The sequence below is a fragment of the Siphateles boraxobius genome, unplaced genomic scaffold (genome assembly GCF_051911475.1).
Source record: "Siphateles boraxobius isolate OS27281-9 unplaced genomic scaffold, OSU_SipBor_1 33, whole genome shotgun sequence".
NCBI classification, from domain to species: Eukaryota; Metazoa; Chordata; class Actinopteri; order Cypriniformes; family Leuciscidae; genus Siphateles; species Siphateles boraxobius.
In genome coordinates, this window is record NW_027508953.1 from 5,415,204 (window position 1) to 5,428,638 (window position 13,435).

At 43.9% G+C, this 13,435-nt stretch overlaps 1 protein-coding gene across 1 annotated transcript; it reads right to left on the reverse strand.

Annotated features, from left to right (window-relative positions):
* Positions 1–1,419: 1,419 nt before the first annotated feature.
* psmb9a (proteasome 20S subunit beta 9a) lies at positions 1,420–7,501 on the reverse strand. Its single transcript, XM_077195603.1, has 6 exons — positions 7,250–7,501; positions 7,047–7,114; positions 3,179–3,310; positions 2,493–2,622; positions 2,133–2,274; positions 1,420–1,635 (listed from the first exon to the last, which is right to left on the reverse strand). The coding sequence occupies exons 1-6, from the start codon at positions 7,295–7,297 to the stop codon at positions 1,481–1,483; spliced, it is 675 nt and encodes a 224-aa protein (XP_077051718.1). The 5' UTR covers positions 7,298–7,501; the 3' UTR covers positions 1,420–1,480.
* Positions 7,502–13,435: the final 5,934 nt, after the last annotated feature.

Sequence of the window (13,435 nt, forward strand, 5' to 3'; positions counted from 1 at the left end):
ACCACAAGGACTATTTGGAGTTCCCAAAGGCACAGATGGGCTGATAGTGATCAAGGCCTGTAGGCCAAGATGTGTGTACCTCTGGGATCTATGAATTGTCACACCTTTAGTACAATGGGGGGAGTTATAATTATCTGATTGGTCAGTTTGAACGTCTCACATTTGGGTCAAGTCAAGGTCAAGACAATTCTGACTGTGTTCAGAAAAAGGTGGAAGATGCAGCCAGAGAAGTCAATGCCCATCATCAGTAGACTAGAAAAATCAAATGACACAGGTATACATAAAGAATCATCCTTGGCCCACTGACGATGTCTGCCTGGCCCTGGACATTATATACAATAATTTTAGTTTTATATCACATTTCAGTTAATTACAGTGAATATTACCTTCCAATTAGTCAGTTTATTAGACACAGTTTATTTAGGACAGTTTATTTGCATGTGCATTAGATGTTGGAAAGCGTGGTTGTCTTCTCTCTGGGGGTCAGAATCAGCGAATTGCTATTGCCAGAGTTCTAATCAGACAACCTCAGGTGCTCATATGGATTAGGTCACCAGCAGCCTGGACACTGAGCTTGAACGCATGGTAAATTGTTTGATATTTTTTCATTGAATCCTTGAAGTATGTTGTTTTACTAAATAAGAAGCTCATTGATAATGATAGTACCTATAGTACAATGTTCAGATTCTGCTGTATCTCTTCATATGTTCACTTTCATCTACTTTTGACTATCCCTGCTTTGCTTTATTCCAATAAAAGGTTCAGGATGCTCTGGCCCGCCACCCTAACCAGACTTTGCTGGTGATCACACATAGGCTGAAAACAACTGAAAGGGTAGACCAGGTCGTTGTGATTGAAAAGGGGAGGTTGTGGAGCAAGTGAGGAACCAGGAACTGAAGAAGCAAGGCAATTACTATGAACTGAGAGAAAGGCTCCTTAATGTGGGAAAATAAGGTGATAAGAAGTAAAACAAGAATAGGTTTCTTAGTTCTTATAAGCATTTTACAAGAATGCATTACTCTTTATAATAGGTTGCATATTCATAATGAAACAGAATTTGTTTCCTTTTAAATAGCACTGTATTAATATACACTTTTTGTTTTTGAGGGTCAATTTTGTATTGTTTCCACTTTGTGAATGACCAGTGAATATTCCAGAAGTTGAAAGCCCTCACTATCATCAAGAATCAGGCAAAAGCAGTAATATATAAAACAGCAATCAGTGCGTGTATCATGTCTATATAAGCAATATTTTGTTCTTATGCCTATATTTTTTTCATGACCCACTTTTTCATTCTGCTTAATATGCCGATGTATTCTTGAGAAATTCTTTAATTTTCCTAAAACCTGTGAATGCAATTATCTGCTTATCACAAGGTGCAACAAAGGTAATAAAATATTGATGAACATTGCACAAGGAAAAAAGAGAGAATCTTTTATTGATAAACCACACATGGGAATCAAACTACATTTTCACACTTTCATTGCCTTGGATGGCTCCATGGAATATCTGGGTCATAGAATGTAGGAAGTTGGTTTCCCAGAATACATTTCTCTTCCATAGCTTCACTGTCAATAGTAACAAGGTAGGCCACACCTCCACTGGAACCATCTCGGCTCATTGCCAGTGACAGACCTTGAAGTACAAAACACATTGTGAATTAGAACAGATTCACAATTCAAGTAGGCCTACTGAAAATAATTTTAAGATAGATATTAATGTTGTTCTACATCACATACTGCAATTTGTTTGTGAGGATATTTTGCAATGCTAACTCACTATTTTAAGTAAAAAGTAAAATTTAAGTTGAAATGTGATTGAACATAAGGGCTGTAGACCATGATCTAAGGCAGGCATTCTCAACTCTGGTCCTCGAGGGCCAGTCCTGCAGAGTTTAGGTCCAACCTTGATCAAGCTCACCTGCCTGTAGCTTTCCAGTAATCCTGAAAGTCTTAATTAGCTGGCTCAGGTGTGTTTGATTGGGTTAGAGCTAAACTCTGCAGGACAGTGACCCTCGAGGACCAGGGTTGAGAATGCCTGATCTAAGGACTATTAAACTGGAAAAGATGCATGACCATAAAATAAAAGTAAACAAATAATGCATTTTTAAACATGCTTATGCTGTAACGCACAGTTGATCACAAACTCTTGGCACTCCTGTCTGGTCATGTCTGCTCTGTATTCAGCATCAACAAAGCCATAGATGTAGAAACTTCCAGAGCCACCCACTGCAAACGGCTGTCTGCTTAATAACCCATTAAGAGTTGCATAGACCTGGAAAGACCAGAACCAGAGGAAAGAATACCAATATGAATCTGCAAATAATCATACAGTATATCATATAAAATACAAATGATCTAATGAATGTAAATGTTAATTTGTCTAAACACTTCATTTTCTCCACTTCAATTTTGACGGGTCTTCATGAAGGATTAATATAATAAGTTATTTACACACAAACTCGTGCATTTGCACACTTTAATCACAGATACCTGTCCACCGGCCCTCTTGTCCCATCCAGCAACAATGAGATGAGCTGATAGTTCCTCTTTATACTTGTAAGAAATGTTCTTCACCAGAGTAGCTGCTGAACACACCAATGGATCCTTATCCATCTCAATACTAGCCATAAAAAAAGATGGTGCAAACTTTAAAACCATCCATTATATTCATTATTAAGTCTATGGGTTTGGAATGACATGAGGGGGAGTAATTGATCACAGAATGTTCATTTTTGTGTGAACTAACCCTTTAATTCATTGGCTTCTTTCTGAAATACTTTTGTTGGTGGACAAAAAAATACAACCTTTTTTTGAAAAGTAAGTAACTCAATATTAGCCTCTTAATATATTCTGAACAACACCCCACTTTGTGTGTGGAGAAGGTACTGGAGAAGAAAGACTTTAATCATTAAACACAATGCTACATGAAGAAACACTACCCAAACATTAACATCCACCGACAAAGATAAAGGAAGAACACCGGGAATATATACATGGCAAACAAGGGGAGCTAACAAGATTAATTAATAAGACACAGCTAAACTAAATTAACTAATGAGGATGGTGATCATGGGAACAAGGAGTGGCGGGAAACTGAACACAATGAACACAAAAGGAAGTCCAGAAACAGACAGACATGTAATATTGTGGTATTGATTGAATTTATCAAAAATTACCTGTGAACATCTAATTGGTAGTTGACGATCTCAGCAATGGTTTGTGCATCAGCAGCTGATCCAGATAGAGCACAGTAGATCTTATCATGGAGGGGGGAAAGCTTGTTCATCACCCGATTCACCACAGAGGCCCTGATAAAAAAATATGGCCAAACTTCTGGTTTTGAACATTGTTTTCAACAAAAGCTTTTACTACAAAGAAAATGTCGATTAGGAAAACCGAATAAAAGCCTTTGATTTGTTAAAAAAGTTAACATCCTGAAATGGTGAAATTTTTTAGTTCCTCAGACCGTAGTTCCTATAACTCTTTCGGTACCTAGTCTAGAGCGAGGACTTTTTTAGTTCCCTTTCCCTAGGTCTACGTTGATTGGTTCAACTTATAAGTCACGCCCACTGTCAACACAGAACTTCCAGCGCACTGTCTGCCATAGATATAGTCGGCAACTAGTCATAGTTGGGGGCGTGGTCGGCGTGGTGGAAACACCGCGAACGTCGTGTGTATTTGAATGACAAAATGTCGTATTTCATGTCATTGACGCCTGCTGACCGGGAACGGTACATTGCAAAATTAACTGCAATACATTATGATTGCCCTTATTTAATTCAAAACTGGATCAATGACCCAACCAAATGGCCGGAGGTGTCGTTTTTTAGACATATTTTTTTATCTGGTTGAAACTCCAGGTAAGACATCGCGGTAGCTGTAAGTTAGCGGTAACATAGCCTATAACTCAATCAACTTTAGTATATGTTGCATACTATATAAAACCTTGTCACTTACCAATTGTACATATGCTTCACTCCGAACTATTAATCCTTTTGTAAAACGGTGATCAGTAGAAGTTGCCGAGGGACTGTACTGACAGTGATCCCTAACTCGCAGACTGCAGTGTGTATTGAGTGTAGACCGTAGCAATTGGCCTATCAAGCGAGCCTTCAGCTAATAACTCTAATGTGAATGAGACATCCCTTATAAAAAAACAACTATAGGAATCTAGTAGTATTTTAGGACAAAATATTATAGTAATCCTATAGGAATACTATAGTATTTTGGGACATAGGCTACTATAGAAGTACTATAAAGGTATTACAGAACATCACAGAAGTATTACACTACTATTTATTGCTTGTAGCCATTTTATCCTCCTTTCCGGTTCTGTGTGTTTATTAGGAAGGATGTAGAACTTCAATTCATAATTTGTTTGTTTATTGGCGGTACCGAAAAAGACACAGCACCTCTTCGGCATGATTGTCGCGTGTATTTCAATGAGCGCCAAGGCAATAGCCGTGTTTCCACTGTCGGGCCAGGGCCGGGCCAGGGCTAACAGCGAGCCGAGCCGAGCCAGTGGCCTCAGGCCTCAAGCACCGGGTTTCCACTGCCGGGCCAGGGCCGGGCCAGGGCTAACAGCAAGCCGAATCGAGCCAGTGGCCTCAGGCCTCAAGCACCGGGTTTCCACTGCCGGGCCAGTAGCCTCGCAACGCTGCCCTAAACCCACATAGCATGTACATTAACATAGCATGTATATTAACTCACCGGCCGTGGCTGCAATAGTGTCCCGACTTGTCTCGCGAGTCGCCACTAACAGAGGGACGGTGACCCAGCACACCGTCCATCAAGTCGAACCATGGAAAGTTTCTTCTCCGAGCTCCGCTTTGTCCATTGTGCGTTTTAATCGCCTTGTACAATACTGCGCCCGCAACTTATTTATTTTTTCCCGAACTTGAAGCGTTGCTCGCTGAATGCTTAGCTTAGAAAATTCACCAACGATGTATTTTATAACGTCCTTGTTTCTTCACACGCCGTCAAATTGACGTTGTACCCTTTCTTCTGCCCAAATGCTCAGAAGAGCTTTGGTATCTTCGACAGACCAATACAGGCGATTCTCCATTTCGTGCAGCGATTATCTTTTTGTGCGATATAAAAAAGTGAAATGTGCAACTTTCCCTAACACCGATAAACTCCGCCTTTTACCTTGCCCACGCCTCTAGCCCGAGCTGGCCCGCTTTGGCCCAAGGTATTCAACGGGCCAGAAATCCTGGCCGTTGGCCCTGAGTAAGCCCCGATCAAGCCCCGGAAGTGACAGTGGAAACGCGACTGGCCCTGGCACGCACTAGCACGGCTCGGCCCTGGCCCGGCAGTGGAAACGCGGCTAATGTTTTACCCCACGGGCTAAATTCACATCACGTGACGGGGCGTTCCAGGGGGCGTTCCCAGACCAACCGACTGTCTCTATACCGGCTGTGTGTTTTAGCACAACATTATTAAGACAAACATAACGCATTCAACCAGCTAATTGCCTGGAGCCTTCATATTCTGTGTTTCTCTGTACAGAACTCAAGCATAGTCCTTAAACGCCGCCGTTCGTACTCTGTTATTAAGGTCCCGGCAAGGCAGAAAAGGAACATTCCGATAGCCTCCTCCATGCTGGTTTGTTGTTGTTGTATGTGGCCGCGCTACGTCTAGTGATGACGCCATAAAGACCGTCGCCGTGCTTCGGTCACTCCCTTACCCCTCCTACCAGTTCCTATAGCCACTTGGCCAGTGTGAATGCAAACAGCAAAACTGAGTTTGGGGGAGAGTTCTTAGTTCCTATTACTAAGTACCTGTAACTACTTGGTCAGAAAGCGGCTATAGTCGAGCACGTTCGCACATGCGCAGTCTCCAATAACGGTGCTTTAAATCTCTTGACAAACTAAAAAACGTAAATGACATTTGTATGTATATTCTAAATAAAAGATATAGATTGTACTGAATGTCAGCTTGCTTATTTTGCTCAAGATAAGGATTTATTAAGTCCACATGTCATGCAATCAAGAAACTATGCTTCCAACCACAGGTCGAGAGCTGTCATTCCAACCACACAAATTTGCGATGCTGTTTGCGAATGTTCGTTGGAACGATGGTTTCAGGAAACACCGGCTCGTTGAACTATGCTGATAACGACGGAACTTGCGACCATAGTTGGCTACGATGCTTTCGGGAAACACACCCCTGGCTAGGACATGCTTATTGTTAAATGTCTACTCATCTGTGGTGTTGTCGATTACTTGAAAGGTGAGTTTTTTGTTTATTTTAACATCCTGATGTACCGTAGGCCTATGTGCGTTGTATTTGCAGCGTGTTTCTATATTTTGTTGAGTTGTGTGAATATTTGCAGAACATCTGTTGTCAAACTGAACATGATGAAATCTTAATTCGCTGGTGTTTTTTTTTTCTGCATGTGTTTTCTTCAGTTGCAGCATATTGAGCTCTCTCTGCCACCGTGCTTCTCAAGATGTAAGGGGAGAATGGGGAAAGATGTTACAAAATTACACAAATGCTTGTTTCTAAGCTATTTTCTAAATATGAATATTTTTTCTGACATTCTAATATCTATGGAAGCTTGTTTCTGTAATAATGAGAAACGTTCTCATAATTATGACTTGGTATGTCGAGAGACTTTCTTGTAATTATGACTTAGTATCTCAATATTCAGAAAATAAATCTCATAATAATGAGAAACTTTCTCGTTGTAATGATGACTTTTGTCACGTAATAACTTAGTCTCTCGTAATTATAATGAGAGGTTGAGTTATAATTACGATAAAGTTTCTCCTTATTATGACTTAAAATCGTATTTTTAATCAACTTTGGCGGAAACGGGCTTCCATAAATGTCACATCACACTGCGTTCAAAATAATCACTGGACTTTTGTGAAGTCAGTGCACAATGCTATAGAGTTGGAGCGACAAGAGAACCCTGAATTGGGCTATTTTTTTCATCTTTTTTTCTTGGCAATGACACTGGAAATGTGCGATCGCGTTTAGCCGATACAGTTTTGATACAGACAAACAATTTTGTTGATAAGCACACTCCCGTATACTCACCCTGCAGAAACTCTTGAATCCGAACCCACTACCACGCCACCGTCGAACTCAACGGCAATGATGGTGGTCTGGAATGACAAGAACATAAGAAAGACTGAATTTAGATAACGTATTCCATAGAAGCACTACACTGAATGGGGAAAATACATTCGTATAGTGTTTAGTTGGTCGCGAAATGTGAAAAAAGGAAGGTGAAAACTTACACCCATTTTGAGACCACTCGAGCGGTCATGCTCCCTGACATTCAGCATCTTAAACAACAATCATTAACGACGAAATACAACGTTCTATAAAAAAAAGTTTTACAGTATGTAGGCTACTTCTTTTAATGAAGAGGAAGAAAGAGATCAGTTTTCCTTTCGCTTTCGATTTGCCGATTGCGCGCTGCGACTGACTGATTGCCGTAGCTGTGCCGAATGGTACAACACCGTATCTGAGCGTCCTCGTCTTCACCTAAGGGCGTAGCCATCATTTCAGGATAGAATGTCAAGCGTTATACCAGTTTTTTTCAGACCTTTGTTGACAGGTTTTGCTCTATTGGCTTAATATGTTATTTATGTTTAAAACAATAAAACAGAAGGAAAGAAAGAAATGCAGATGTTCTATATTGCACATGTTAGGCCTACTGTATTATACTATATTGTTTACATATTTCAAATTGTTTTTTTGCACACGTTGTTTTGTATGTGAATGACAGTAATGGAAACTTGTGCATTCACACTCTATTCTAATCCACATTTCAGGAAGGAAATAAAAAAAGTCACAAACCACACAATTGCAAAGATGTATTTAACTTAATTGACAAACACAGTAAGGAGACCTTAAATCAGTAGAACAATGAGATCTACTTATGCTTTTATTTTTAGGCTGGTTTGTTAAAAAGCAGAAGATTATTGTATCAAAATGGAGCCATGCAAAATCTTGGTGCAACTGAACCTGAAATTTTAGAGTTTTGTTAATAATTAATTAATAATTAATAATAAATAATAAATAAATAAATAATTAATTAATTAATACAGGAACTGAAGACCCACCCAGCTGTCAACATGTCTGTTGCCCTCTGCTCTTTAAAAAAATACAAATTAGTCTAAGTTAAAGTTATCAGAAATATTTCAACAGACAGTGCTGCTAAATATTTTGTATATTCCTTTCAGTTTACACATTCATACAATGAATGGTACACATCAACATAGGCTTTTTTGTCTCCAAATCTAAGCCAAATCCTAAGTCTATTTTAGCTATAACTGTAGTCATAACTTTTCACAAAATGTGTTGTTTTGCCATTCCAAGACAATGTAGACATAAAACACATATAATGTGTAATGGGAAAAAAAAAATTCTTAACTTATTCCAGTCATTTGTTTTCCCTCACCTCTTGAAACTTTCTGCCTCCTTCCCTATCAACTCTAAATTAACTTCTGGCTCTGTCTATTGACAATAAAGAAGTGTTTGAAATATGTAGATACAGGTAATTGTGAAATAAGAAATTAAGTACACTGATGAATAATAATCAATAATTTGTATCCTAAATTATTTTTCCTATATTTTCCTAATGGTAATTTTATGATATGTTACTAACACCTGTTGTAGATTTTATACAATGTATAAAATAAAATAAATAGCAGGTGTTTTTAAAAGCCACTAATCACTTTTCACCTGTGAAGTTTCTTTTGTTTGTCCGTCTGTCTTACTGAACTAAAAATTTCAAATTGAAAACCTTCAAACTTCAAGCTTTTAAAAGTACTTCAAACTTTCTGGTTAGGATTTTTCAAGACCACTTAAAGTTTGTCTACACACGTTTTTTTGTAAAGTGTGCCAACGCTGCCTGATTCAAGCAGATAGAGCTGTTAATGCATGAAAATCCAAATTCAGCATTAGCAATCACCATCTTTATTCTAATTTGAAGGGCTTTTATAACATATCTGTGAAAATTAAAGACATTAGGAATAAAAAAACACTGAAAATAAGTGCACGTTTGTGTGGGTATATATTTTCAATTTCCAAGAAAACGCACTCTGTTACTAACGTACTTGGTTCTCTCTAGATGAGCCGCTTTCATCTCCAGACAGTTTATGTGTAAACGCCCTTCCTGGGCTGTCCACAGGCCGGACACGGGCCTGGCCTCATAGAGGGCACCCCAACCTGAGTTGGAGGCATCTGTCGAGACTACTTTTCATTTCGAAAACGTTCCCAGATCCACACCCAACTGGTACCAGTTCGTCACCTTCCAAGGGTCCAGCGCTGTTACACAGCTCTGGGTCACCTTGAGGCGCATATGGCCCAAACTCTAAGCTCGGGACGGGACCCGTGCCTTCAACCAGTGCTGGAGAGGGCGCATGCGAAGCAAGCCCAGTCGAAGCACTGCAGAGGCCGAAGCCATCAGGCCTAGCATTCTCTGAAACCTCTTGAGAGGGAGAACATTGCCGCTCTCAAAAGACGCTGCTGAGCACTGTATGCGCAGTGCGCGCTGTAACGTCAGCCACGCTGTCATCGATACAGAGTCCAAGTCCGTCCCCAGAAAAGAGATTCTCTGGCTGGGAGACAGCAAACTTTTCGAGTTGACTCGAAGACCCAAGTTTTGTAGATGGCTGAGTAGTGCATCTCTGTGCGCCATCAGCACTGTCTCTGACTGAGCTAGAACTAACCAATCGTCCAAGTAGTTCAATATTCGCATCCCCTGTAGCCTCAGGGGAGCGAGCGCCGCGTCCATGCACTTCGTGAATGTACGAGGTGCTAAGGAAGACAGAACGGCAGGACGATGTGCTGATAGCTCTGGCCCTCAAGGCGAATTGTAAGAAAGGCCTGTGATGGGGCGCTATCTGAATCTGAAAATAAGCGTCTTTCAGATCTACTGAAATAAACCAGTCACCTGGGCGAATCAGCGCGAGGATTTGTCTGGTCGTGAGCATTTTGAACGATCTCAACATAAGGGTTCTGTTCAAGCGCCTGAGATCTAGGATGGGTCCGAGACCGCCATCCTTTTTGGGGACGAGGAAATATCTGCTGTAGAAACCTGCCTCGCTCTGTGTCAGAGGAACAGTCTCTATAGCTCCTTTCCCCAGCAGCTTCGCTATCTCGGCACGAAGTAGGTGTGCTACTTCGTCTTTTACCGTGGTAAAGACCCTGGCTCGAAAGCGGGGAGGTCTGCGAGCGAACTGCAGCGGGTAACCTCGCTTTATAATGTTCAGCACCCACTGTGACACGCCCGGGATCGTTTCCCATGCTTTTAAACTTAAAGCCAGGTGGAGAATGACATCTGGGCTCTGGCCGCTGCGTGTGTGTGGCACACAACATGCAGAGTTTGCATGTGGGTGCATGCTCTGCATAGCGCCGCGCTCTCTGGGCACAGAACAAGGTCTGTGTTTATCACAGAGAGCTCTGAGTGTGTGTGTGTGTGTGTGTGTCGCAGAGCGGGCCGTATTTATGTGTAGGGGTGAACACCGTGTGGTGGGCACCTTTACTACACTCATAAGATTTTCGGTGTGAGTCGAATAGTGTGTCACAGGGCGACCGGTGATTGTGAGCAGGTGTGAGCACTGTAAAGTGGGCACATTTCCTACATTTGAAACACACGCGGCGTGAGCCGTGTTTATTGATATGGGCCGTGAATGAGTGTGTGTCACTGAACGGGCCGTGCTTGTGTGTAGGGGTGAGCACTGGGAAGTGGGCACATTTCCTACACTTATAACACTTTCGGATAAACAGACATAATGCTCTTTTTTAGACACATTTGGGTAGCCGTGAAAACGGCCTTTGGGTACAGGCGAGCAGGTCGAATGACGGGCTCGTTGGTTGTAAAATAAACTTCTCCAGCCGGCTCTGCTGAGGGGACTGAGAGAGAGTGAAACGTGGTATTTTTGATGGTGATCCGGCCGCGGCGAGACCTAACCATCTTCGTCTTCTCTGTGTGGTCAGGAAGACTTGGAGGGCTCAGCTTTCAGCGTGGCTTTGGGCTTGGGCCCCCGTCGGGGAGGCGGCATGCGGCGGCTCAAAGAGCGTGAGCGCTACTGAGACTCCCTCTGTCATCGGCTTGACGAATGCGGCGGTGGTGGCACTGTGCTCCGGGTAAGCGGCTGCTTTTTTGAGCGACCTGAAGCGGAGCAGGAGCGTCTCGGAATAAAATGGCGCATAGCCTGCGACGTTTTCTGGACTTCAGAGAAACGCTCGGTGAATCCCTTGACCGCCGGGCCGAAGAGACCGGATGGAGAAACAGGCGCGTCGAGGAAAGTGGCCCTGTCGGACTCTTTCATGTCGGACAGAGTAAGCCACAAGTGTCTCTCGGTGACAGTGAGAGCCGCCATGTTTCTTCCGATGGCCTGTGCAGCGGATTTGGTAGCTCGTAGGGCCAAATCTGTGGCACTCCTGAGATCGGTGAAGTTCTCCAGTACCCCTTTTCCACCAAGGCAGAGCTGGTGCTGGTTCGGAGCCAGAGCCTAGTTTCAAATCGGTTCTTTGTTTTTCGAGCACCAAAGCACCAGCTCCGAACCAGTAAAAGTGGTTTTTAAGTTGTACCAAATCATTGCTGATCTAGAAGTAAGAACCGCTTACGTCAGCGGCTGGGGGCGGGGTTACCGTGACCAACAAGACAAACAGAAACTTGTGACCATTTTTTAAATAGCAGCTAATCGTGCTAATAGCAGCTCAATTGCAATCTCCGTTAATGCAAGTTACAGCGAGCTGCACAAACGTGCTGGATTCGCCGTGTTTGGATACAGATGTAGGTTTGCAAAGCCATGAGCATAAATAGTAACGCAACGACCTCCATTGTTGATGGAAGGCTTGTTCGAGATGCATCGGAGCGGCCTGGACTGATCGGAGCTGCGGGAGTGTTTGGAGAGCATACGACTCCTTCTGCTTTAGGATCGCTCTCGCAGTTCGAGATTCGCAGTGCCGAACCATCTAGAACAAGCCTGGTGTGTTTGTGTTTGCCACGCTAGAGTTGCTGGGCAACATGAGATGTTTACAGTGACGTAAGATCTGGCTCTGTAGATGGCTCTCTAGCATGTGGAAAGGCAAACCGGTTCTTTGAAAGCTCGTCAGTCGAACCAACTCCAAACCGGCACTAGCTCTAGCTCTGAACCAGCACCTGGTTCTTGTTGGTGGAAAAGGGGTACAGGATTCGGGCCCGCCTCGTCCATAGCACGGAGAAGGTTGGCCTGGTAAACTTGAAGCACCGCCATAGAGTGAAGAGCTGAAGCGACTTGGCCAGCAGCGGTGTAGGCACGACCGATGAGAGGCGAAGTCGTTCTGCAGGCCTTTGAGGGAAGGGTGGGTTTGGCCTGCTATCCAGCAGATGGCGGACACAGGTGCATGGCTGCTGCTTCCACAACCGGAGGGATGTGGAGGTAGCCTTTGTCTTTCACGCCGTCCACAGAGGAGAGCGACAAAAAGACAGATGAACGCAACCTGGCTGAAAATGGCGCCTTCCAGCTCTTAGACAGCTCTTCATCCAGTTCCGGCAGGAAGGGGGCGGGCCTTGTCTGAGATATTGAGCGGCGGCCAGGCAGGAAACAGCCATCAAGCCTGCTGGGCACGGGCTCCTCGGGCAGCGACTAATCGAGGCCGAGGTCCTCCACGGCCTTGGTAATGAGGCAAAGCAGCTCGGTGTCGACGCTGGCTCGCACGCCGCTCGACTCTTGCATGGAAGGGGCGAGGTCCGGAATGGAGCCTGACCAACCTTCACTCTGTGATGCGGCAAGAGAGCAGCTATCCTCTTCCGCGTCGTCCCCGTCAGACTCCAGATGCACAGCGGGAGCAATGGAAGGCTGGCCGAACGTGATTGAGGCAGGGGAATCCGGAAGCGAAGCACACGGGGAGTCTGCCGGCGTGCATTCGCTCACAACAGCAGGCTCCGGAGCTCTCTGTAAACAGCGCTTTTTACGGCGTGGCCCAGACAAGAGAGGCGGAGGGGTGGGGTCCACGTCGAACGATGCTACTTGAGCCCACAGGGTCGAAATAGGCATCAAATCGCATTCCAGGCAGCCGCCCTGGGAAAGCGCGAGGTCGGCGTGGTTCCGTCCCAGGCAGGAAACACACAGGATCTGGTGGTCCCCGTCGCTGAGATGGGCTCGGCAAGAGCCGCATTTAAAAAAACGAGGCATTTGAAACAACGCCTCAGCTCTTTTAGTGAATGTGAGTTCGAGGGCGAACACACAGTTTGCAAATGTAAAGGATATGGGCGCCGGATAGCGCAGCAGGACCGGTGATGAAGAGGCGTAGAAAACAGCGTCTTCAATCTCAGAGAGATGGCTTGTCCCGCTGAAGGCACTTCAACGGCGCAGCTTCTCCGGAGAATCAGCGATGTGGAGACTTCGCTGGAGGGATGAAAAATCAAAGAACATCCTACCTGGACTCGGCTTATATACACATAAGCCATGCCCATTTTGGCG